At 38.9% G+C, this 27800-nt stretch overlaps 1 protein-coding gene across 2 annotated transcripts in view; it reads left to right on the top strand.

Annotated features, from left to right (window-relative positions):
- LOC138039053 (integrator complex subunit 3-like) overlaps window positions 1-27800 on the top strand; it is an 86275-nt gene that overhangs the window by 10352 nt on the left and 48123 nt on the right. For both annotated transcript variants that reach the window (XM_068885214.1, XM_068885213.1), the window contains exons 5-9: window positions 10557-10708; window positions 22892-23033; window positions 25499-25557; window positions 25906-25976; window positions 26375-26472. In XM_068885214.1, the coding sequence (XP_068741315.1) occupies window positions 10557-10708; window positions 22892-23033; window positions 25499-25557; window positions 25906-25976; window positions 26375-26472 (522 nt within the window). The remainder of the gene's footprint in view (window positions 1-10556; window positions 10709-22891; window positions 23034-25498; window positions 25558-25905; window positions 25977-26374; window positions 26473-27800) is intronic.

The following is a 27800-nucleotide window of genomic DNA, read 5'->3' as shown; positions in this document are numbered from 1 at the left end:
CAATTTCATGGATCCCAGCATCATAAGACATGTGACGTCTCATGAGAAAACGTACACTAACGTTTCTGGGAAAAGGGTTTTTCTCATGCTTCCTCACGGGTTGCTCGCCGCTTGAACAGTTGAGTGAATGAGTGGCACTGCATGACCAAACAGGTCATCAGAAATCCCACACAAGTGGTCAAAAATTTTACACGGCTTGAAAAAAAATTTGCATGAGTGGGTCAACGTTTTGTTTCTGTTGCTATGATTTCACAGGTTAACGCAAGCGGCTCTTAAAAAAATTGTCGTTTGGACAAAACCTGACCTTAAAAATGAAAAGTGCAAATCTGTACTAAGAAGAACCGTGATACCACAACAAGTAACAAATGACATGGGCATCAGGGCTACAAACAACGATGAAATTTAGAAAATTAAATTCCCACTCAACGTCAGTATGTGAATGCCCACATAATTTCATGAGTGTAAAAGCTCGTTAAGGTCAGCAGTAAACTTCTAACATTAATACAACTCATGTGAAAATAATTATTTTGTTTAACAAGGTAGTCATATTCAAACCAGAAAAGGTTAGAGCATTGAAATTCCAAAGAAATTTTTTTTAAAACTTATCCAACGGTTTAACGTTGAAAAATATATTTTTTTCATCTGCAAAAAAGATTGTTTTTCATCACCCTGGAGAGATGGCTTGGAAAAACGCGAAGATCATTATTAGCGCATGAGTTCCCACATTCCTTGCGAGATTTGCATAGCACAAAAGAGAAAAATCGTGTGACAGGTAACACAACAATCAGTTCAACTCATACTGTTATCATGGCAGAATGCGATCAAGATGTGCTTGGAAATGAAGATATAATCGCCGATGTAAAAAGGTTATGAGATGGATGCGGGTGCTCTTGTGGTGTGAAAGGTGGTCTGTGTTGCCAGTGGTTTTCAGAGGAAGTCGTGTTGTAGAATATAAACAGACACGTGCAAAATGCGACCTTGTAATTCTACCTAATATCCAAGCTGTTACAAAAATTGAAGTCATTGGCGAAAAAAGGAAAGATAGATCGCGATGCAGGTTTCTATACCAAAACCTTCCGATATGCAAGGATATGTTTTTACATCTTTATGGTTTAAGCTATTCGCGGTTCCGCAGATTAAAAGAGCACTACGAACAAAAGGACTAGAACAACTAGCATCGGGCATGTTTAATTTACTTTAACCCAAAGCAATCGCGATGACGGTTATAGCTAAAAACCTTTTTGAAGCACAACAAAATAAATGACAATTGGAAATTATATAGATAACAAGCATAAAATTCACATGCGAAATCAATCGATCGATCGATAAGTGATCAAACAAGAAACCCTGTATGATGCATGATTATCTCGAGTCCTTTCAAAGAATGATTCATTTTTGGTTTTACGGTGTTGTTTGAACAAGTGGGTGCTTCTCCAAACGAGCGGTATGTGATATTTATCACACGGTTGCCTACCTGGCTCAAACAAGTGGACTTTTCAAGGGAACAAGTGGGCAGTTTGTTTACTCGGATGACCAGGTCACAAGTGAGCCAAGCTGCGAGAACGGCTTAAAATTAAAACCTCGCGAGTGTCACACATCTTCCACACGGAATTCTGGTCATACATGGAAAGTTGTTAGTGTACGTTTACGCGTGAGAGGTCTCACATAATGCCTGGATCTCGGCTAACCGGGCTGAGATTTTTCTATGTACTGTAATCGCAACCTTGATTTTTGGTGTTTTTCTCAGATGTGCTGGGATCTCGGCTAAACGAGCCAGCCCGGCTCATATAACTGGCCCCTGAACAACATTGGGCATCCCACGGAAACGCCCTTGTCTTAATGTCTTGTCTTCTCATGCAATCAGTGGATAATGGCCCAAATTACCAAACTGTATCGTGAATATTTTTAGCCAACAAGTTCTGGAAAACTCTTTGTGCATAAAAGGAAAATAGTTTCATCTACTTGACCTGAGATCAGCTTGTGATCACAGACAGTCTTGAGAAACTGCCAAGATGGATCAAGCGAGAAGAAGGTTGTGAAATGTGGGATTAGCATATGACTAGAAAATAACCCTAAGCTAAAATGATCAACGTCAAATAGCCTTTCTAAATGAGGTTAAACATATTCCTTTCTTAAGGTGAATGGGCAGAGAGTTCCAGAGCCTGGTCGCAGACACGCTGAAAGTTCTCCCTCCCTCATATTCACGATTATATCTGGGGCAGACGAGGTTTAAGGCACTGTACCGCCCACTGCGTGTGTGTAAAGCTGCATTGCATTTAAGAAGGTCATACATGTAGCTGGGGCAGTTTCCTTGTAGGCGCTTAAGGAGATTTACGCTATTTGATCTTGTGTCAGCTCCTAAAATTACTCGGGCAGCATGTTTTTGCAGCTTGAGGATTCTCGTTAAGTTATTAGCGGAGCAGTTTGACCAAATAGATGGCCCAGACAACATTACTTGTTTGATCATAGCATTGTAATAAAGTATGCGCTGTTCAATAGGGATGAATGTCCATATCTTTCTAAGAACCCTTATTCTCTGAGATAACTTCACGCACATTTCCTCAACGTGTACATCAAAGCTTAAGTGTTTGTCAATAGTAACCCCTATAAAGAGTTTCTGACTATCAACCTGTTCAATGTCAGAGATAACAGGTTTGAGTTCCAGTGAGCAATTGTCAAGCTTGCATGGTATACGTTTCCCTGTAACAAGGAGGCATTTCGTTTTCGCAGCGTTTGTAACCATTTTGTTGGCAGCCGACCACCGTAAGACGTCATCTAAGTCCTGCTGAAGGGCTGATGACATGGCAGTAAGTCCATTAGTCACATCTGATGATAAACTGAGAGTCGTGTCATCCGCGTAGATATCTAGGGTAGAATGCTGTGCCGCCGATGACAGATCGTTAAAAGAAACAAAATGGAGCCCAACATACTTCCTTGCGGTACTCCAGACGACACAGTTCTTGAGGAGGAATGACAGCCATTGATGTGTACATACTGTGTGCGTCCACTTAGATAACTGTGTAGTAATTCCAGCTCGTGTTATCACATACCCCATAGACTTTCAAATTATTTCTCTAAGAGCAGACCGTGGTCTATGAGGTCAAAAGCCTTTTCGTAGTCAATAAACACAAGCCCCGATGCTCTGTTCCTGTCTAAATCAAAGAGCAGCTGATCGACTAGGCAGATAAGGGCGGTCTTGGTAGAGTGAAATTTGCGGAAGCTGGACTGAAGCCTATGTAGCAGAGAGTTTTCCTCAAGGAAGTCACAAAGGTGATCACTGATGTGCTTCTCGAGTAGCTTAGAAAGTATAGGAAGCACGGTTATCGGCTGATAGTTGTTCTGGTTGTCCCGGTTTCCTTGCCCCTTATAAATGGGAGTCACTTTACCGACTTTCCACTTTTTGGGGAAGGTTTGTTTTTCGATACAGAAATTGAGCAGCTTACACAGGGAAGCTGCTATAGCAGGTGCAGCAATTTGGCACACACTCCGTCGTTACCAGTAGCTTTGTACACTGGGATAGAAAGGAGGAGATTAGCAACTTTGTCCTTGGATATTTGTGGAATATTAAATGTTTCAGAGACCTGGGATAGAGGAGACGGAGGAGGTGGCCTGGCTCCAGTGGATGAGTCATTGTTAAGACCAATCTGAGAAATCAGATTTTTCTGCTTGGCGACGAAAAAGCAGTTCAAAGTCTCAGCAATATCACCTTTGTTAGTAATGATTTCACTGTCCTCAGCTAATTGCTGCAACTCGTGTTCCGGGCCCTTCTTTACCTGACAGGCATTTAATCAGATTCCAAAGTTTCGTGAATTATGCTTGTTTTCTGTGAATTTGGTCTTAAAGTATGTTTCCTTTGTTTGCCTAATTAAGTTAGTCACATAACTTCGTCGGAACCACTTTTCTTGGCTTTAGTTAGAAGTTTATCACGCTCCTTAAATCCGTCAACGATGTGGCTATTGAACCATTTAGGTTGGGACTTACGCTTCACACGCTTGTGTTTAAGAGGAAGGAATCTATTGACTACGCCTTGAAAAATATCGTACCGGGCATCAACAACGTCATCAGGATCATCAAAAATAAACGCAGAATCCCAAGGCGCCTCTTTCAATGCAGCAATAAACTGTTCTTTATTAAGATTCTTGATGTCACGGTAAATGATTGTTGTATGCTCAATTTTGATTTGTTGCACGCCCTTGTATTTTCTTGTGACAATGGTTGGTAGGTGATCTGACGTACCAGTTGATAATACCCGCACGTTTATTAACCGCTCAGGGTGACTGGTCCAGATGTGATGGAGATACTGTAGGTTTTGGACAATGGTCGGGTAATAGGCCATTTTACAGTTGTTTGCTCAGCGACCAAGCCTATGAATGGCTGCGAGGCTGCCGGTGACCTTGCATTGATACAGCCCCGACTGCTTTTATCATGTGTTGTTGTAATTCTAATTAGTCCGTATTAACATTACAAAAGCACAGAGGTTTGTATCAAAACAGGGTCACCGGCATCCTCGCTTCCATTCGTAGGCCAGGTAACTTAGCTACAACTGTAAAATGGTCTATTTCCATTACAAGTTGTGACATATTCAAATTTTGCAGTGTTTTAATGAATGGATGTTTTTGAAATTTCATGGTGCATTGAAAATCAATGTTTATATCCCCCAATAAAATGGTCTGCTTGTTGAGAAGATGTACTTTCTCAAATTTTTTCCCGAGCCTCTTGTTGTCTGCCACCCTAAACGACGGAGGTCTGTAGACACCACCAATAAAAAGCGGGCGACTCGATTTGTAGGGGCAGAAGAGCCACAAGATTTCTAGGTCATCAGTTTCGAGGTCTTCCGTCTCTTAGCCTGAAGCAAATTATTTACATAAACAAGTAGTCCACTGCCTGAGTTCCCAATTCTGTCCTTTCGATTAAGCTGATATCCATCAGTGTCATAGAAAGAATCCGGCACTTTTTGGGTGCAAAAGGCCTCAGATAGAATTAGAATATCCAGTCTATCATTTTCATTCCCAGGTCGAGTTAAGAGTGACCGGATCTCTTCAAGATTGCTATCTGTTAAGCGTTGGACGTTCCATTGGCAAATATGCAGACCATTTGCCGGCTGAGCTAGGCCAGGGCCAGGCTGAACCTCGACATCATTAGCCAGTTGAATAAGTAGCAGCGAAATAGAGGCATTAAGCACTAATCTTCATCCAAGGAGAACTTGCAAAGAGTAATACACGGACCTGTTTGTTTTCGCCGCGCTGACGTTTCGTGTTTGGTAGTTGTAACTCACTATTCTTGGTGTAAATAAGAGATTAGAAGTGTGTAGAATACTTGGCTCTGTCGTTGTGTACATTTCTGGTAGTTGCTACCAGTGGAACAGAGGTAGAATGTAGTACCAGGCACACAAACCGAGGAGCTCTCCAACAGCGACCAGTGGGTGTTTCTAAAACGAAGACCTAAGACCTAAGACCCACTGATCTAAAACGAAGACCCACTGATCTAAAACGAAGACCCTGTGATCTAAAACGAAGCCATGTTTCATGATTGTAGTAAGCGTTTCTTAGCTAAAATTTTTTTTGCCAGAAAGCCAGATTTCTCTCTGAATAAAGCAAAAAAAAACTATTTTTGGGGAAAGTTTGGATCAATTCAGACGTTTAGAAATATGCAAAAAGGTAAGAAATGTTTTAATTTGTGATGAGCGTGTGTCTGTCTGAAAACCATGCAGGTATTGCAGAACATCGCATCTTCATCAAGTTGTTTTCGATTTCGCTTAGATTTTCTCGCTTTTTTCACTTGTATTTCGTACTTCCAAACTTTTGGAGTTTAAGGAATTTAATAAAACAGTTATTCCATTCAGTTGTGTTGGATATGAGACTGGTTATAGCCAACTCATTTCCAACACGCGCTCATGGAATAATTGTTAAATAGTCTTGATCACGCGAGGCAGGCTTCCACCCCAAGACAACTTCACCGAGAGTTTACATAATGAGAACTGATTGTCCGAGACAGGTTCTGCATCTATATTTTAATGCACATCATTGCCCTTCTTTCTACTTTGCTTTTTTTAAATTACATGTGTGGTTGGAACTTTAAACCCAGAAACTGGACTGACAGATCTCAACCCAAGCAGTAATTTGTAGTTTGAATAAGCCAGTTTTTTTAAATGATAGTGTTCTTTGGTTCTCATGAAGATTTTGGTGGGAAAAAGCCTTCCATTCGAAAGTGAATGTGGGTAAAATACTTCAGTCCCCAAAGTTTCAACAAAATTACACAGGCTTCACATATGTGCGCAATTATGCAAGTTCTTGCTGTCTCTTGTCTCCTGGGTAGGCAAACTGTTTACATGTGAAAAATTTGTCTCTCCTGCCAGGCAGGGTCCAAAATTAACTTTTTTATATGGGCACCAACTGACGACTTGATAAAAATTTACGGTAACCTCCATATTACAGCGGGTTTCCCCGGTCCCATAAAGGGCAAGCTTGTGTTGCAGAAGGTTCTCAAGGGCATTCTCCGATCTCAGGGCGACACACAAATTTGTCGCTAGCTGGTTACACCTCGCAGGGCTCAAAGTTTATTTTTAGCTTTGGGAGCACTTGTGCTACCAAGTGTATATTTCGAGGTGCACCGCCAAAATTTTTAAGACTGGGAGCACCTGTTCCAGCAGAAGAGCAAAACGTAACACATCATTACGTCATCTTCATTTTTTTGTGCCGTGTTTGTTATTTTAACTTTTAAGGCTAATTTCCTTTTTCGTTTGAGACAGCGATAAAATTCTTGTGGTTTTTGAATCAACTTGACTCCTCAATTCAGCAACCAATTATTGTTACATGTACATGTTATCATCATGTTAATTAAAAGTACATTCGAAATAACACAAAAGTTTTCATCAGGTATTTCCTTTTCAATGTACACTTGTAACCAAAGAAAACATAAAGTCGGTTACACACGAGCAATTTTTCCTTGACAATGTCATTGACAATGTTCATGTGCTCATGTGCATGAACAACAAGTTTTCTTTGACAAGTTTTCACTGTAGCCAGCAATACAATTACACAGCAAACAACAAAAAAACAAACCACGGGGCACCATTTTCGTTTTTTGATCATGGCTCGTGCAAGAACACTATCTGCTAGCATGCTAGCTTGACAAGTTCTTCTTTACACACCAGCAAATAAAATTTGCCAAGTCAGAACTTGTCAATGAAAACTTGCTCGTGGGTAACCGGCTTAATTGAAAACCAGAATAGATACACAACTTCATAATTGATAATGACATTCGCAAAAAAAAATTCATTTATAGCCTTCAAATTACATATTAATGGGTAAAATGTTTAAGCGTAAAAGCTAACTTGTAAATGAAAGCACAAATATCAGCAAACATTTGCAATCGTGTGCTTGTTTATCGTAAACAAACTCCATGCGAGTGATTTGAGTATTTCCCCTGATGAATAAATTATTTTCATAATTTGCCGTTCCTTGTTTCAGGCTTTCTCTCTTGGATCTTGCCTTCAGATTACTTTTCCACCAATTCCAAACAATATTCGACCGGATAAAGACTAAGCTACATGTATCTGTCGCGACTGGAACCAATCAACAAATGCAATCAAAATACGGTTAACATCCCAAAGCCAAGGCAAAATCAAATAAAGAAGAATTCCCTCAGATTTCAGTAAATACTGCTGTAACAGTGGAAGCGTTTAAATTCACCAAAATGCAACAATGAGAGAAAAAAAAATAGTGAAGCCTACGCCTATTTCCCTTTCGTAAACGGTCGTTGCCATTTCTCAGAACGGTCGTTGCCATTTGAAACGGTCAATGTCATTTTTTAGCTCTGAATTACACTCATTAGGTCTAAGAACTCAAAAGGTTGCAGTAACTGGGAGTTGTGTCTCGCTGGTCATATGAGTTAGGGTTCGGGTTAGGGTTCTGTTTAGGGTGAGGGCTAAGAACCCGAGTTCGAGTTTTGAAATTTTCGGACTCTCTTTTTCCTCCAGTTTTTCTTTTATAAATGTTTTTTTTTTCTTTTTTGTCTTCATTTTTGTTAATATATTTTTTTAGTTTGTTTCTTATAATTTTCTTTGAAGTGAAGTGTGTAGTCGACCGTTATAAATGGCATCGACCATTTCAAATGGCAATGTCCGTTTACGAAAGGGAAATTTGTGAAGCGTACAGTGACTGAATCGAAAGAAAAATCCAGTTCACATGGCCTGCTGACATGTTCGAAACATGTATCAGTACCAGTTTTCCAACCAACACATGGCCTTGCAAAACACAAATGGAGAAGGGGGGGAGCATTTTGGTGTCCTTACAGGAAATTATGTCAAAAAATCATGCATGCGTACACACGCACACCAACATCCTAAGGACACAGAACACCACCATTACTCACGTTCAAAACTGACCGATTGGCCCTCAGTGGGTTGGATCTAGGAAAAATGAGAAAGATTTTAAAGTTAGTAATGGTGTACCAATAAAATTAGAAAATTCCAGTTAAAATGAACAGGTGTCTTTTTAAACTTAAAACTTGGGTCACTTAGTGTTAAGTTAACATAGTTTTGAAATCAGATGAAAAAACAGGAATTGTTTTTTTGGTCGCAGTAGCACTTTGAAGTGAAAGCTTATTGTTCAGTTTTTGTCTTTTTCTTTTGTATTGTGTTTGCTGTTGTTGTTGTTGTTGTTGTATTCTTTTTGTACATGTGATTGTTATATATTTGACAATAAAGACTTTTAAATTACAAAAAAAAAAAGGTGGCCCTACTTTGATTTGGCAGTGAATTCTGTCATCTTTGTTAGGAATCTGCAGTGCCATGGCCATTGGCCTCACTTTCCTCCAAGAACATACATGTTCACATTCATACAACACTCTTTAGCTAGTAGATTAGAGGTTACGAATTCATTGTCCCTCTAGCCCTTTCTTTTCAACTTCTACCATGGTTTAGGTGGCCAGTGCTCCCAAATAATTACAGCTGTATCATGGGACTTGTGTTCACTGGTTGAGTAGTGGAGACAAAATTTGTAATTTGTGATGATTGTAAATTAGCATAAAGTGCTATTTTGCCGGCTCGTATCAGAAGCCTGGTGAGTTGTGTTAGGTATGCAACAATTTGTGGGATTTAGGTTTGTAGTTTGCGGGCATTAGTAGGCTAAGTCATTCTATGAGTACTAGGGGTTACGTTTATGCAAACGTTACATTTATGCAATGTTGGACATGTAGCACTTATATGTAGCACTCATTCTACCCTATTTAAACCATGTGAACGTTAGCCCTACATGTTCTAATGGAAATGGGCCCACTCAAGGACAGAGCAAAACTCTGACCAGGGTGGGAATTGAACCCACGACCTTTGGATTAGATCACTGCTGCTCTACCAACTGAGCTACAAGGTCAGACAGGAGCAGGTTGTGGTAATTGAAGATGTTAAATTCACGGCAATGAATGTGTACAAGTACAAGGGGTTACGTTTATGCAAATTTTGGATGTGTAGCACCAGAAACCCATAAGGGTTGAAACGTGTAACGCGCGTTCACAGCTTCAGAATATTCAGTGCGAACTGATTGGTTGAATGTTTCAGTGCTAAGTACCATATTTGGAAACCCCTTGCTCTTGTTGTTCCAAATATGGTACGTAGCAAATTGAATATTCAGAAGCTTGCTTCCCAGCACACAAGGGGCCGTTACACGTTTCAACCCTTATGGGTTTCTGATAGCACTTATATTTCAACAGAATTAACTATGAGAGGGTAATGTGAAGTGAATTGAACCCACACCTTCAGACCTGCTGCCGTCTGACCTTGTAGCATAGTCGGTAGAGCAGCGGTGATCTAACCTGAAGGTCGTCGGTTCAATTCCCACCCTGGTCAGAGTTTTTCTCTGTCTTGGAGTGGGCCCATTTCCATTAGTAGGGCTCTCACATGGTTTACATGGGTAGATAATAGCACTTCACATCACCCTCTCATAGTTAATTCTTAAGTCATTCTATGGCCAGCCTTCGCTGTGCGAAGTTGTTGCGTTTGGTTTTTATATTTATTTGATTCTACATTAAATATTTTATGTTTTTCCTTTCCATTATTTTAGGCCCTTCTTTTAGTGACCATTGTATAATTTATTTGCGTTTAGTACTTAATAGTATAACCTTAAACCCCAAGGGTAGCACTATTTCCTTGGTTGGGGGTGCACATTCACTTTTTTTCCACCTGCTGGTTTTTAGGGTGTTTTTGTGTCTGGCTTTGTTGCCCTAGATTTCTCAATTCAAAGGTTAATCTTTGTTTCTATTCAAAAGTTGAATGATGGCTTGGTGGTATGGCTGGCCAACATCCCCAAATATCATTGTTGTGTTCGCCTGTCAAGTAGTGGAGATAAACTTTATTATACAGTATGATGTGCATGTACTTTAAAAACATTCTCTTTGCTTACTTAAAAACCTGCCAGTCTTGTGCGTTGTATAAATTATTGTCTCCAACATTTAACTGTACAGGAAGATGTCAATAAAATTACTGCATGAACATAATCTTAACCGATTGAGTTTTTGTGGTCAAAATCAACATTGGTTGCTCATTGTTACTGTACATGTAGGTACTATGGGTTTCTGGTGAACTGTTGAAGAACTCCACTCCTGGTGTAGAGGGTCTATGTCAAGCTCTTCTCAGGCAAATCTCTGGTGGGGATAATTCACAATCAAATGTCTGGCTTGCAGAGAATGTATTGGGACTATTAAACAGCAACAGGTTTGGCAATTACATGTTTAATTATACCATTGCCATTGTATCTGTTCGAGAATATCCACACTCAATTAAACACTAAATTGAAACTTGGACTGTATATCCTTTATTCCCAACAATGATCAATGTTCAGTCACACCGTACATACATTCCAACTAACAACAACCCTCTCTTGTTTTGGCATTTAAAGGTATAAGATATCTATGATTCGCATATGATAAGTACATGCCATATTCTTATCTCGTAAAAACACATGGTGCACGTTACGTTCAAAAGCAATTAACTGAAAGCGATTAACTTGTCAATTCCAAATACATCCTTATCTCTTTACAATACAAATACTGGCTACCGGTAAGTTAAGCGTTATGTCTATATTTCTCCTTTATACTTACTTATTTATATGTATTTTATAATTATGCTGCACACAGCTTCAATGTAAATAAGTGTCAACTTTTTTAATATTGTATATAATAAAGATATTATTAGAGGGCACGTTGTGTTGCATTACATAACACGATATGTTTCCCAACACTCCCTCCATGCCTCACTCACTTTGAGTCAAGAAACGCGCATACATACTTAAGAGCTTTGAAGTTCGGCTGTTTTACCATCGCACGAGTCTTCCAGACCCCATCCAACGCTGCAGAACGACGAGGAACATCGCACCTTTGTGACCTTGTAATGCGTTCTTTGGAGACATCTGAGATCTTGGATGTCTCAGTTCTTATCTCGACGGGAAACAACTTTTGTACAGGCCTACTTAAATGAATTGCCTTCCCCTTCGTTATAACACGTATGTTTGCGCCTCTTACCTCTTTGTCTTTTCCTACAATGAGGCTCTCCACTACTGCCATCTTCCATCCTCCCTCAAATTTGTCAAGTATTCCCTTTGCCTGTAGAGTTCATTAACATATTTATACCTCTTCCTGTAGCTGGTTTCAGCCTTGTCATCTTCCTGTCGTGGTTGCTCTGGCAAGGATAACAACCTCGCATAGAGTAGATGCGCAGGGGTCAATACCTCTCCCTCGTTGAGATTATCATAATCATACATGTCACACAACAAGTAAACAAAGCGAGGTATACCTTTCTTGTTTGTGAAGTCTTTCCTTTGACAACCAAGGGTCCGGCAAAATCTACACTTACCTTTGAAATGGCGGGGCTGGTCTAACCCTAAACTCTGGCAAGGTAGCGGTCAGTGGCTGAGTAAACGATTTGTCTTAGATCTTCTTGCAGGGGACACAACGACTGATCACAAGCTTCACAACTTGTCTTCCCTTCGGTATCCAAAACCTTGAGCGCAACTCAGCAAGTGTACTCCTCACACCATTGTGTAGAAGTCTACCGTGACACTCCTGAATCTGTAGTACTGTCAGGCGGTGTTCTTTGGGCCATCTTTGGGCTTTCATCTTATAACACCTTCCTGATCTTCTTGGAGACCGAATTTTGGGGCAAGCTGTTGATAGTTGACCCCCTCTCTCAATTCTAGCTGTACAGCCCTTATCCACAACTCTTCTGACTCTACCATCTCCTCCAATGTAAGCGGTCCTTCTCTCCTGTCACTCTTGTTTCTCCTTGAGATGTTGTGACTGAAGCTTTTTTGGACTGGTTCTAATGCTAAAGGCAATCTTAAACTTTGCCCTGAAAAGAATTTTTAAAAGCCTAAAAATAAAGTAAAAACCTTAGGAGTGTGGCTGTCAACAGACCCTGACATGACAGTTTCTTTGAACTACAAGGATAAACTGAAAAAGATTAAGGAAACTTTGGGCTTTTGGAAACTTCGCAGACTCGGTCTGTTAGGGAAAATTACAGTTTTGAAAAACCTTCTAGCATCACAACTTACATAATTATTATATTCTGGCCATTTGTATCAAATAATAAGGTAATTAAAGTGATAAACGGTATTTTTTACAATTTTTTATGGAATGATCAAGGGAACAAAATGAAAATTATCAATTATCTGATTATCCACAAGGAAGGCTTACATGTACAGCTGTACATGTAAAATGATTGACATGACTTCTTTTAACAAATCGCTCAAACCACGGGGGTTGGACAAGTCTTTTTGACCTAGAACTTAAAAAATGGGGTTTCAAAGTAATTTTTGCAGGAAATCTTAACAAAAAAGACAGTTGTAATGTAATCAATTAAGGCACATGTAGATCTTTCAGCGAAGTGCCATGTGTTGCGGCGGAAAGACTCTCTCTAGATGTAGTACATGTGTACATATTTTTTTATATGCTTTCCACATTTAACAGATGTTCAGTTCAGACCAAAGACTTTTAAGACTTTTAAAAGTTGCCTTGCTCTAGATTAGAGCAGTAAGATATTCAGCACGCTCATTCTTGAAACGTTTGCTATTGAGGCTGTTTGAAATCTTGGTGTGCGTGATGTTGGCCTTTTGTGGTTCTGTGACCTTTTTAATTTGTCTCGCAATGAAGTGAAGGTTTGTTCAGTTTCATGAGGTAATGATAAGATTATTTTTGGGATTTTTTGGGGGTTTAATTTGGTCGTTTTCATATGGAAAGTAAAGTTGTCGGCTTGTCGCATCAAATTTTCGCATCTTCTTATTGAAATAGTGCAATGTGTATTTTTGTTCCTGTATGCAGTGTATCTCAAATGATTTTATTTTTTAAGCAAAATACCATGCCAAGTGTCGACAAAATCATTGTCCCCAGTGCTTTAGGTTCATGTAGTTAAAAGCGACAAGACAGTTGAAAAGCCATTCACAGATGTCTGGAAATCGCGTGTTTTCAACTGTTTGTCAGCTTTAAATTATGGATTTTCATTACCCCCGGTACACTTGTCATTGAAATGTTTTTGGTCCCTTCAAAAGTTCTTTTGTAACTTTAGTTTACACAACACAGCTGTACTGTACACAGTCTGAGCTGTTCTGTACTTAGCAAATTTGAAAATTGCTTTTAATTAGTCTTTTCAATCCTTGCAGTTTGTTTCTAACTCGTTCAAAATGTATCACCCTACTTCTGCGCAAGAAATGACAAAGTTATTTTGTTTCTCGCTGTGACTTTTCTCTGAAGATAGCGTAATTGTAGAGTAATTTAGCTGCGATGTTACGTGCACAGCTCCATTTCTTCGATCATTCGCCATTTTCAGCGGTTTCTTTACACACAAGTATTGCTGGCTCATATTTTTTTGCTAAACCGCTGACAACACATTGCAGCGCGGCGATTTTGCGACTAAAATTTGCGAAATTGCGACTAAATTTTCGTATCTTATCGCAAAATGCGACTGGATTTTTTCGTTAATTTCGAGCCCTGCGACATGGTGGAGTGGATTCTCCATCATGTTCACAATGTCTTGGACCTGCTGCGCTATTTAGACAACTTCACTACCAGCGGCCCTCCAGTTTCCAGTCAATATGCTGGCAGTTTGCAGGTTGTTAGGGCTACCTTTCCATCCCGACAAGTGTATCGGCCCTTCCTCTCGCTTGGTGGTACTGGGCATCAAAGTGGATTCTGTGGCTCAGGTTGATCACCTTCCAGCGGATAAGCATTGTGCTCTGCAAGAATTGATTCAGCTGTGGCACGATCGACTGTGGTGTACCAGGCATCAATTGGAGTCCCTCGTTGGCCATTGACATCACGCTGCAATGGTTGTCTGACCAGGTGGCACCTTTCTGCGCCCCATGATCCACCTCCTTCGTTGTTTCCGCAAGCAGGACCACCCCATTTGCTTAATTGTGGAATTTCACATGGATGTCAGTGGTGGCTTCCATTTCTTGGCATTGCAGCTACTCCTGACTTTCAGGTCACTTCAGATGTGTCTGGCTCCTCTCGGCTTTGGTGCCTACTTCATGGGAGAATGTTTTGCCAGCTCCTGGACCACCTCTGTTGTAATTGCAAGCTGAAAATGAATTACTGTTGATTCATTCCGAGTTTCGCATGGAACCTTTGCACCACTTAGCTTTGGCACTGAAATTATTACCCCATCAAGTCTGCGAAGAACATTGGTGTCACATTTGATATTACATGTCATTGTCTTCACATATTGGCTTAATTTCCACCTCTCAGCTGTAGCAGCTACATGTATGACACCATATTTCTTTGCCATGGACCGGCACAACGACACGTGATGGCTCCCACTTTACCTTGCCGACATGCATCAGGTCGAGAGCAAACATCCTAGAGTGTATGTTGAATTTATGATGGGAAATCAGGTTGTATGTTGCTCCAGTCATCCCTTCTCTCAGGTTTCTACTGGTATGGCTCTAGATGGATATCTGAATGATTTTGGGCTAGATTAAAGCGATGTATTGTTAAGAATTCCCAAGTTATCCCTTTTCGTGTTAATTAGTAATGCAAAGAAGTCTTAGTATTAAATTGGATTAACGAGGAACCTAGTAATTGCCATGGTTCGTATGTAACACGTGTAATCGTGAGAAGTTTCACGAAAAACGGAATTTGAAATGTTATGCTGGCGTAAGTATTTGAAGGTAAAGGAAAGGAAACTTTTTTATGTGCACAATACATCGAAGCATAAAGTCTACAAATACTACCGGTATTTTAAATAGGTATTTGTAGACTTTATGCTTTGATGTATTGTGCACATAAACAAGTATCTTTCTTCTCTTTAAATGAGATTTTACTGCCCTATCAATAAAATACGGTTAATGGGACGTGACTGTACTAAAAGGGCTATTCATGTCGCGATAGTTATCTTCGCGTTCTTTGTAGTCGGCCGTTCAAGGTCATAAAATCAACGGTTTTGTTGTAAATAAAATGAGGACAAAAAGACTTTGCTCCTAGATCTCAGATTATAACGTACACCTGCATTGGCCAAATCTGTTAAAGCCTTATATACTTAAAATATACCATTTGTTGTAATTTAAATACTCACAGTAATTTGCACCTAATTGTCAAAATAAATAATTATGTCATGTACCAGCAAAGGGTTGCTCTGTATAGCAAAAAAACTGTGACATCGGTCTTGAAAAAACTGCCTGAGGCCTCGGGCAGCAATTTCAAGGCCTCAGTCACAGTCTTTCCCTATAGGGACCTCCCAGCTGGCAAATAACATATTTATTTTGACAATTGGGTGCATATTACTGTGAGTATTTAAATTACAACAAATGGTATATTTTAAATATTTGATTCTCGTGCTATGGATTCATTTGGCATGGCCATCCTCAAGGAACTTGTGTACTTCTGAAAGTATTTTCAAGTGTTGAGATATAGTGCACATCTTCATGTGTCGTGCACATGACAAAGTGTTTTTTACATGCACCACTGCATGAAAGTTTGGTCATCTTGGAAAGATGTTTTCACATCTTACCTTCATTTCTCTTTCATTTTTTTCTGCAAAAGATATTTCGATGAGCCATTTTGTTTCATCTTAAACCGTTCAATTAGCGTTTCCTTTCTCAAACACTGAGCAAGAATACCCAACGATCAGTAAAAAACAATGTGCTTAGCCACTTTGGAATAAATACACTATTTTTACCTCGTTTCCATGGTCCAGTTTTCATTATCACCACCTGTAATGAAGATAATCTGGGTCCGGATATTCACTACATACACAGTCGAACATCATGAGAATCGCAATGTCAGGCTGATGTACATGTAAGAAGGACAGACTTCTCTCTTTTCTTTTCTTTTCTTTTCTTTTCTTTAGTGCTAAATTAACCTTACACCACTTAACTGTACCTTTGCAGGCCCGAGTATAGGCTACTTGTAGCCTCTTGTTATTTATTTAATTTTGTAATCTGTTTTAACTTGTTTTAATTTAAGGTTTAAATTGTTTCTTTAAGGTACTTATTTGAGTTGCTCGTGTATTTGTCTTGGCCCGCCTCAACTAGCTTCTCAGCTATTTGCAGGGCAAACCACCCCAACTTGTACTTAAACATAAATAAATAAATAAAGTTGTTAAAGTTGTTGTTGTAAAAGTTGCTGTAAGTTGTTGTTGACCTCACAATCATATAAATCAAAATTGCTGGAGGTATTCACACATCTGCGGATACTTTTCTTTCACAGTGGCTGCACCATGTTTATGGTATGCAGGTATGCACTTCAACAGGACATCAGGAACTGTCACTGTTTAAAAGCTGAAAACTCATTTATTGACCTTGCAGAGTTTTCAAATTTTTTGATATAGTTTTTTTCTTATATCATTGTAAGCAGCACTTAGAACCAGCCTGTATAAGCGATATACAAATGTATTATTATCTGCGGGGCCCCCAATGAACAAGGCATTACATTCTTTTCTGTTCTGGTGACCCATTGACTCCCAGGGGTTCCCCATTGACGAGTAAAATCGTCTGGCATTAGACAGAGTAAAATAACAAGTCTGGCCAATTTAGGCCGGTTTGGATGTCAAAGGGTTAATGGCGACATAGTGTACATCATCTCCAGAACATTCAAGATCCCTGGCTTGATGTGCTTGCTTCACCATCTTCTTGCGTCTGCTGTGTGTTTCAATTTTTTCTTCTCCTCCCACTATGTTTCTGGGATTCATAATAGTGTTGCTGATGCTCTGTCCCGCTTTCATTGACACCAGAGGCTCATTTGCTACCAGTGTCTATCCACCTCAGATGTTGTAGGAATTGGGTTGTCATCTTTAGAGCAACAGTGCCAGTTCTGTTTGGTTTAGAACGTGGCTTCTTCCACTCGCAGAACTTACTCGTCTGGCCAGATGATTTTCATTAGCTTTTGTGCTCAAATGGGCAAACTGCATGCCAATGGCCCCCCTTGCCCGACCGACAAATGGACCTTATGCCTGTTTGACACCTTTTGGGGCGAGACCAGTTACACTCCTGAATAATCTTTCAGTAGCTGTTCGCTCCTTACAAGTTGAAGAGGGCTTCCCAGAACCCCCAGTCAATTGTCTCCACTTGCAGCGAGTAGTACAAAATGTACAGGGAATTAAATGCACCCAGGGATTCTCACAAGTTCAAGGATTGCCAATCATAGATGACATTCTGCTGGTTATCTTTAACTCCTGAAATCTCTAAGTTCCTGGCCGTCAAATCTTCTGGGCTGCATGTAACCTGGCTTACTTTAAATTGGTTCCTTGTCATTTTTCTTGGCTCCACCACCCGCTTTCATAGGCACATTCCCCAAGCTCATCTACATGTATTGGCAATGAGTTTAACCCATGTGTGATGTGTAAGGGTTACTTGTCCAATTTTGTATAGCAGTGGTAAGCAAGTGTTAAAAGTAAACCATATGTGCAGTAAATGTACACAAGAGACTGAGTTCTACATTGTAGAATTAACATCACCTTGAAGAAGAGTGAACTTCCAGGTGATGTAAAAATATTGCTAAAAGATGATTGAAAATACGTCCTAAGGCTCAACTGAGAATGTAATGGTAGATGTTTTGAAGCGGCATGCAGTAAGCAATCAAGTTAGTTTTTTTATCACTAACTAACAAAGCCCTTGAAAAAATTAAAAATGCCTTGTGTAATCACTCAATGGATATAAATTGTTCAAAATTTATTCCAATCACTTTGTTTTCTTGCAGGTATAAGTGCAAAGATTATACGCAAAAACAAAATACACAAAACCACAAAATTAATTTAGTTAATTGATAACTAATGTGTCATGTTTCGTCAGAGAACAAAAAAGGTCAAATCGTGTAGAGAAGTGCTCTTGGCACTTGGAAAACGTTCACTGAAAGATAATTCACACAACACAAGGAAAACAACAAAGAAAATTGTTGGAGGTATTCACGCATTTGCGGAATATAGAATGCATGATCAATTTGATATAATTATTTGCTGGAGATACTGATCTTCCAAGGTATGTCGAAGGCGAAAATTCCTTCAATTAGCAATTTATCCTAGGACAAAGAACTTTGCAAAACATTCATTGGTTGGCCAATATAAAGCTAAATTGGGAGCTTATCAATGTCCATTATTATGTTAATAGTGACAAAGGCCTTTAATTCTGTTCAGCTTGCTTCTTGGAAACAAGCAATACCTACTTGTTTCGGTTACCGTTAATTTCCATAGGTCATTTCCTATCATGAAAGTAAGAAAGATATTTAATTCATTATGATTATCTGCCACGAAATAAAGTCCATTGGCTGCCGTGATATCTGGAACTTGAATATTATCCAGCTGGTCCTTGTCCAGCATCCGTGTCATCCTTCTCTTGCTTGCCACCGTGTTCTTCACCACTTTTAAAACCATCTAAATCAAAATTGTTATCCCAAGTATCCCCTCCTCTTACAGGAAAACCATAAAAGCTCCCTTTATCCTCTGAATCCTAAATAAAGCAGGGATATCCCCATCAGTCAATGCGTTAGCTGACGCATCAGCCGTAACCTGCGATCAGGCGTACTTTTCTTTAGACAGGGCAGACAAGGTACGCCTAATAGAATTTCTTAACGAGTTGTCTGTGGGTAGTCTCAGTTTCCGCCATGATTCCTATTGTTTAGCTCGAGTTTTCCAAAATCTGCCTGCCCCACCCAAGACGGCACCTTTGTGTTTTTGCCGATTTTCCAATTTTTTTCCAAATGGAAAACTTGGGGTCGCACTTGGTAATGTCAACTGATGTCAGATTTTTACAGCAAAGTAAACAAATTTTCTGAAAAGTTTCCCAAGAAAATGCCTTAGTGACACACTTCTCACAAAATGACATTTGAGTAACTGCTGGTGGAAAACTTGACATTTTCCTCATGTACAGTGATATTAGCATCTTTTATTGGCACCTCAATTACATGTAATCTAGACTGCAGGCAGTCTCTGTTTTTTTTTAAATCGTTGAAACAAATGAGCGAACACTTCAAAATGGCTGAAACTGCCAGGCACGAATACCGCAGGCGTTTGTTAGAGCAAAAAGAGAGACTGCAGTGGTTTCATATTGTGTTTTGGAACCCCAGTGACAGATTCACAGCTCTCATCATCCTTCTGCCATGCCCATTTGAAAAATATTAAGTAATGTTCATTTGCCAACAAAACTTGAATACCGTGTAGTTTGCGGGGTTTAATTTTTGTGGTTTAATCCGCAAAGTAAAAGTGGAAACATTAAACGCAAGCATTGATAATTTTTTTTACCCATTGACTCCCGGGGGTTCCCCATTGACGAGTAAAATCATTTGGCGTTAGACAGAGTAAAATACTAAGTCAGTGGCCGGTTTGGGTGTTAAAGGTTTAATGTCTCATATCGGAAGGGAGAAGACAGGCTTTCCCTGAACTTTATTTTGGAGAACCATGGATTTATTACATTTCAAAGTTACTCACTTTTTCCATGTGTGCAATAGCAACAGATGATCCCAAGACAAAGGAAGCGATGTCACCGAAGGAAGATTCAAGACTACCGCAAATGATGATGGAAGCAAGGAATGCATGCTTGATATTTAATCCTTAAATTCTGGTGAAATGACAGTGGGAAAACAATCCTTTCACAAAGCTAACTGTTGAGTGATTATTTTGGCCATCTTTGAATCGGAAAAATTGTAGAGTCGGAGAATAATTTCAAAAGCGTGTTAAGGTGAAATCATATAATTGGAGAATGAAAATTTAATCCAACACTTCAGTCGTAAAATAGATAGAATCAGAGGCTTTACTCGTAAAATAGGTAAAAATCTTAGTGATATAAAATCGGAAAATAGTACCTGTAAATCGGTGTATACTATTTCTGCAATTTGGCAATAATATTGCCTTCGAATTGCTGGAGCATCCTTGCATTTCAACAATAATAATCACCGTTGGAACAACAGCAGCTATAACACTTTTTGCAACAGTGAAACTTTCATTGATAAAGCTTTTAATGAAACCTGTGGACAGAATGGCCAAAACATATGCTTTTCAGGAAGAGTGAATCTGGCTCCTGTTTTTGTTTTAAATTCTGATTGTAAGCGGTCTCCAAATTACCGCAAATTTAGAGTTGATTGACATTTATCAAAGTTGACATCGTCACTTCTCCTGAAATCGACCAATAAGACTCCATCACCAGAGTGTCCGTTTCAGCCATTAAAAGTTGAACGTATGCGTTCATTTCAACCATTCAAGAGGATAAGAGAGATTGCTCGCAGTCTGCAAATAAAGTTCATCGTACTGTTGATTGCACATGAAGAAAACATGAAGTATTCAGCGTTTTCTCTTTTTTCACCTTGAAATTCTTTGTTCCTTGATGGTTTGAACAGAGAAACCACACCAATTGTCAAGCGGGATTTGCAGAAGAGCCTTTGATTGTGTGGATGAAGTCTGACTTCATAGATATTGCTTGAATCATAATGTCCAGGTAATTGCTGGTAAAATCTGATTGGCTCACATTTATAGCGTGACGCATGATACCATCACTCTTGACAGGTGGGTGGCTGACAACTCGTTAAGAAATTGCATCAGGCATACCTTGTCCGCCCTGTCTAAAGAAAAAACGCCTGATCACAGGTTACATCAGCTGTTCATTATTTTCGTGTGATATTTACATAACAGGATGAATCCACAAAGGCAGAATAATCTCACAAAACCCTTTTCCAGCCAAAAATTTTTATTGAAACAAACAACATGCATGTATTTGCTTATAGAGGCAAAAAAACCCTATTTCAATCTTTGCATGCAAGCAAGCAACACAATCCGAGTCAGAAGCAATACGGTACTAAATAAATTTCTCACCGGAGTTCAGGATCAAACCCTTTTCTGAAGAACCTGTTCCTTGAATAGGGAAGCGCAGAATTGACAACAAGCTGTCTTAGTCAAAAACTAATTGTTTTTTTTACGTGAAGACTGTGCAGAGTTGAGTACAAATAAGTAATATAATAGCCAAACAACAGGTATCCGACATACACTCAAGGTGTTTGATTCCTTCTCTGAATTTGTTAAACCCATATCCAACCAGAAAAAGTCACCTGACGTGAAAGATGCAATTGTTGTCAAAGTCCATTATTCCTCACTTTTAAGATTCCCGATATTCAAACTTCACCGCATGTGTTGTTTATCGAATGGATGTTCCATTCGTGAGCTCCATTAGGGTATATTTTGATTAAAGTGCCCCTAACCCCAAAATATTTTTTTCGCTAAAATAAATCTTTGCACCTGCTCAAAACGCAATGTGGTCCTTTTTTCCTTTTGCTAAGAAATCCTGCCTTTTTATAGCCTTCAAAACTTGCGAAAAACCAAGCAAGTTTTGAAGCCTACAAAAAGGCAGGATTTGTTAGAAAAAGGAAAAAATGGCCCAATGCGTTTCGAACAGGTGCAAAGATTTCTTTTTTTTGGGAAAAAAATATTTTAGTGTTAGGGGCACTTTAAAGATCCAATGAAACACCATTCATGTTACATCGGCTTCGGTGCCATTGCTTGTACTGCATGTGTCCACCGGCTAAAATCTACCTTCAGGAATCTATCCATTTCTATTACCCCTTGAGACCTACCAATTGAAAGATACATGTTCATGCAAAAGGCTCTAGGCACAAAGACAATACTCGGCAGGGATTGACAAGAAAGACCCTGTTGTGCAACTTTTCCAATTTCTGACAGAAGGGAAAAACAGAGAAGTGCTAATAATCTTGTTTTTCGACTGGATTGCCATACGAGAACCCAGTGATAATGACTTTTCATTTAACTAAATTTAATAGTTAGACTGGCTAACTAAGTGCAAAATCTTTCCCATTTAGCTGTTTGCCATTCATGTAATTAATTTATGGAACTTTCTACAGATGGTCTTGCAACTAAAGACCAGCATCCATTGTAACACTGTTCTATCAGGGGCAAAAACTGTCATTGTGAAACTGTTTTTATAAAAAAATGTACAATGTACATGTTGTAATTCAATTTTTTCACCTGATTTTAGTTTAAGTTTTTTAAATCAGTCCAAAATGTTTGAAGCAGTTCATTTCAACATAGTGGGACATCTTTCTGTAATTAAGTAGAACTCTTTATGGAGTATGAATGCAGGACTTTGGTATCTTTTCTTTTCATAATTTAACTTTGATTGTGACCAACAAAAAGCCAGTGTCTATGTTTATCCATACAGTTGTTCAATTTCTTTTTTTCAAATAAAGGGCATCCATTGGTACGTATTAAAAATTAATTACATCACATATCTGATTATGCAAATGACACCTTGTGATCTGGATGCTGCTCTAGTCCCAACCACTATTTCTGTTGCTTGATAATGTCACAAATTTATCTGTAAGTTATGAAAAATTGCCAGTACAAAAATATTACCAGTAGTAGTTATTTCAGATGTTTTGTTACATTATGGTAAAGTTCTATCAACTTTTTTCACAGATTTTGGCTAGAGAGGAATCCGGTGCTTTTGGCAACAGCTGTTTATACTTTTCTTCGACTCCTGGAAGACCACGAAGCAGCACCTTTCAAAAATCTACGGCAAATGGAAATTGAATTTTGTGTGTCACTTCTTCGGGAAAAGGTAATTTTTAGTATAGTACTGTATTTATTCGCCTATAAGTCGAGCTATTTTTTCACGAAATTGATCAAGGGTGAGCTAATATTTTAACACAAGAGGTGGTTCAGCTTATAGCCGAGTATTTTGACCCAAAAGAACATTAGTAGAATTCTACTAGTATACTAATGCAAATGCTGTAATCTGTTTTTCCAAAGTTTTGGAGGAAAATTTGGATGCAAATGGGTAATTAAATTTCTTAGAAATGAACCTCACATTTACAGTTTCTTGACTTTCAAAAAAGTTGAAATTATTGAAAAAGCTGATGCACTCGCACGCACAACTTTTAAATGACAGTTCAATGTGAGCGATCTTTTTCAGGTGCAAAGTTAAATAATACGTCAAGAAATAATTGGAAACCGTTGAAGTAAATTTTAGTAAGAATTCCACTAAAACAATTAGATTATTCGCTCTCGATTTCTATGAGGACATAATTGATGAGATCGAAGGCCGAATCAACTACATGTATCACCTCATAGAAATCTCGAGCTCATAATCTAATTGTTAAATAGAAAACTTCTTATAATTATTGGTCATGAACGTTACTTTAAATTGGTGGCTCCAAAAGGAGCCATTTGTTTTGTGGTTGCTTCAGTTTACTGCTCAAGATAATTTATCTTCTTGCTGTTAGTTTCAAATTCTTTGGAAAGTGACCGTCTTCTCCTCCAGATCATTTGGGAGCCGCTGATGGAATGGTGTCTTTTCCAGTTTTGCTACCAACCCAATGATGCTTTGAACTCGGAATCACTGCACAGTTCTCTTGGTTTTAACCTTAACATTAAATCACTGACAATAATTGCTGTTAAAAGAAGAGGTTGGGTAGCGATCAGCAATGGTTTTCAAATTAACAAAACAGACCAATAAGAATTGTTTGTTCCCACTCTATGGAAAACAAACACAACGTAACAGGTTTTGCACTAACATAAACTTACCATGTCTTGTCTGCTCAGAAAACCACTCCAGCAGTGCTTGATGGAGTTTGGGATACTTTTGTTGACACCATAAGCTGACTGTTGAAGAGGTTTGCTTCATCCTTTTGCCATTGACGAACCATGAGTTCGCTGATCCCATATTCTCTAGCGATCTCAGATTTGTGTACGGTATGCGCTTTGTCCATTTTTTCCAGAAGCTGTGTGTGATTACATGGACAAGTTCAAATCGGTGCCGTGAACTGGCTGTGTGAAGGGTCCACTAGGTAGTCTTGATGTGGACGGTCCTAAAAGAAGATCATTGGGGCATATTATGTATGGAGAGGCTGCAGAAGTTGGGTGTTGCCTAATCGGCTGGAGTTTCAGGCTTTCAGAATTTTAAGCTCGTGTTAAGCATACATAGTAAATTGCATTTGCACGCTGACATTTTAAGCAATTGAGCGAATGACATCACTATTCCCTAGATACAACCCTCTGAGGTCCAGTCAGTCAGTCTTGAACGTGAGCAATCTCGAACAATGAAATCCCAAACTTACACTCAAAGTAAACAGCCTTTGGATAAAAATCAAAGCTCAGAATTTTGCCAGGCGGGTGATAAGCAAACAGTCTTTCAAAATCTGAAGAAAAAACTGATTTAGTGATTTTTTGATCATAGTACCACTTTAAGGTTACATGACTGTTACTTCTTCAATGCATAATCATGTACTAGAGGTGCTCCCTTTAAAATTCTTTATACTATATCTGCATGGTATCTCTATGGCGAGAGTGCTAGCTCGCTCATCATTTTCTCATCAATCAGTAAGTAAGGAGATGAGAAATTCTGGTCTATATGCAGCATATGCAGAAATCTGGCATGTCTTCTGAATGCAACTGGAACGTACATAATATTGCATACATGTACCTGCATACACTGTTCATAAAGTTGTGTTTTTTGGGGGTGGGGTGGGAGAGAGGTAGGTAGAATCCTTTTCTTATACAGGTGGCCTTTGTGATAACAAACACCTTTGTGATAACAAATGGTTACAAAATTCTGGAATGCCTCTCTCCTGCCTCCCCTCAGTTCTCCATCTTTTCTTTTGCAATGCACTCTCTGGCATGCTCACCCTTTTGGTCCTGTGTTATAACCCTTGGGGCTATTTACCAGATCTATAATTTTAGTAATTTATAGTTTATTTTGTAACAGTAGCATACTTTACGCAGAGGAATATCAATTTTAATTAGTAAATGAGATTGGTTGTGTTATGAATTATGAATGATTTTTGAAAGCCAGAAGAAAGGAGTGGACTACTAATAACTGCAATTACACCAACTGAGTTTCAACATTTTTTCGTTGGGGAAGGGGATGTTAAGATTTACTTCTGGAAAAGACAGTTTCAAGGTATGGAGAACAAAGTACCGGTAACAAATGTCCCAATTTTGTCTGGGATTGTAGAGGCTAAGAAGAGGTTTGCATTTGTAAAAGAAAAGATTAAAGACATAATCAGAATGAATCTCTCTGATTAGTTTGCAGACTGCATTCAAATTGGGAGGGATCTTGTGCGGCTTTTACAAAATGTAACAAGGTGTGTTCACTGAAAAATGTTTATTTTTTTGACAATGTATTGGAGAGGTTGATTGCTTTAATGGTTATATAGTGTAGTACTGTAACTTCTTCCAAGTCAAAGTTAGTGAATGGCATTAAATAAATGTTCAGTTACCTGAATTTGATTGAAAGATGCAAACACCTCCATTGTCCTTGTTGTATAACTACATCAGTCTACTACTTTGAACAGAATGTTGCAATACACTTTGAGAACCTTTTCTTTCGTTCAGTTGGTGTTTGACAGATTCTTTAAATGCATGCACCAATTTTACTTTTCTGTTAAATGTCGATTGATCACATTCTCGTTTAATTATTTGTTTGGTTTAAGAATACCAGAATTCACTGCACTTTGGAAGGACATTCTGTACAAACCTCAATCACTAAGTCCTCAGTTTACAGGTTTGTAGAGCTCCTTTTCTTTGATTGTAACTTACTGCGATTGTCAAAATGCTACGGAATCTCACCAACATTCCCGGGAATATTGACCCCTTCTCCAGAAAGTGAATTTAGAGTTTTTGTTTAGTTCACAGCTCAAATACCATAATGATATCTTTTTAGAGGTTCTCCTTTGTGAAGATTGATACAGATTCCATCACTTTCTATCGGCATCAAGGTTTTTTCCTCGGAAAGACCTTTGACCTAAATAACAGTGGTCGTTTTGTAGAATTATCCTAGAGTTAGTCTTTTAGCTACTTCTTTTTGTTATGAACAGAGCACCATAGTGAACCAAGACGATTAAACAGTTATCAATAGTAGTTGTAAGTACCTATACATTTTTTGACACTAATTATCTCCAGGGATATCTCAGCTACTCTACACAAGGACATCTAGGAAGTTTTTAGCATGCAGACTTCATCCTGAGATGGAAAATAAGATTTTGTTCTTGACATCCAAGGTACATGTACTGCTTGTCACATTGCTTTAATTACATCAACCTACATGGAAATGGTACTGATTTGCATTGGTCACAGATTGAGTGAAATGTGTACTTTGCAAAAAAAACAAGACGTTATGGGTAGCCTACACTTTGTTTGGGTTTTTTAGCTGTATTCATTGTTGCTAGTATCTTGGTCAATATCCAGTTCAAATTTCTATACTCTGAGGTTAGCATACATGTAGTTGTTCACAGTTAAAATTGTTGTTAACGGCATTGACTCCAATCAAAACCGGCCAGTACACAGATAGCTTACAAGTTTCTACAATGGTGTTTAAAATATTAGCGGAGCTCCATAGTTAAGAAAATATGGTAACCCATCAATGTGAGAAAATTTTGTTTTATAGCTGACATCATGAATGTCCGTACGTCCACCCCTCCATGTCTGGCAATGTGACCAGTATCATGCTAGTTTACGGCATACATCTTGATATTGGACATCCATCTTTTGATCAATTGACACGTGTCAAAACGGTATCCGCTGACCAGTATCACGTGACCATATCATGGGCTCAGGCTTAGAGCTCACCGAGGTCAGCTGTTTTTTTAAGTTGACCGCTGACCGGGTACTGGCTTTCGATTGGAATGCAGGCTCAACCCAGGTTAACTCACCTTAACATAAACGAGGCTTCATTTTTACCGCGCTTTCTGTGGCTCGACGTGGCTACACGGCCATACTATGTATAAACAAACGTTCTTACAGTCAGTGCTTTTCGTGTTCAGGTGGAAAACGGTTTGGAAGAGGTAGTTTTCTTTCTGCATTTTTCGCTGGTTTCAATCCAGTTTGACATATGATATCTGTGGTCCACACTGGTGACTACGGAGTTACATGTATTCAAGTCAAGCATCGGTGGGATGTAAACTTAAAGCTGAGTGTTTATTTTTAATTTGCTTAGAGCTGCTTTTTTCTCTGTATTGCAATTTTTGGCATATCTTTAGAAGCTCTGATAAGGTTACGTGATGCCTGGAGGACCAGAACTATGTCTAGAACAGAAACGAAAGGACTGACCGAAAGAGAACGACAACGACAAAACAGAATACCAGTAATAGCTCATACTTAGCACACAAATTCTTTCCTTGGGCACTAAACTGTTTGTTATTTTTACGGATGCGTTATTTAAAGTGGATGCGTATTTTTAAAAGTTGGTTTAATCGGTTCTTCCTTTATTCAGGAATGAGAATCGAATTTTTATTGTCAACTGGAAATAATCTGTACTCTTTTGGACATAAAGAAAGAGTTGATTTGTTTGCTTTTTTAATCTGTTTGCCCAACTGGTTTTCGTTGTGCC

Source organism: Montipora capricornis, chromosome 2, assembly GCF_036669925.1.
Source record: "Montipora capricornis isolate CH-2021 chromosome 2, ASM3666992v2, whole genome shotgun sequence".
In the NCBI taxonomy this organism is placed as follows: Eukaryota; Metazoa; Cnidaria; class Anthozoa; order Scleractinia; family Acroporidae; genus Montipora; species Montipora capricornis.
Note: the sequence above shows the minus strand (reverse complement) of the source record. Positions and strands in the feature narration are given on the sequence as shown.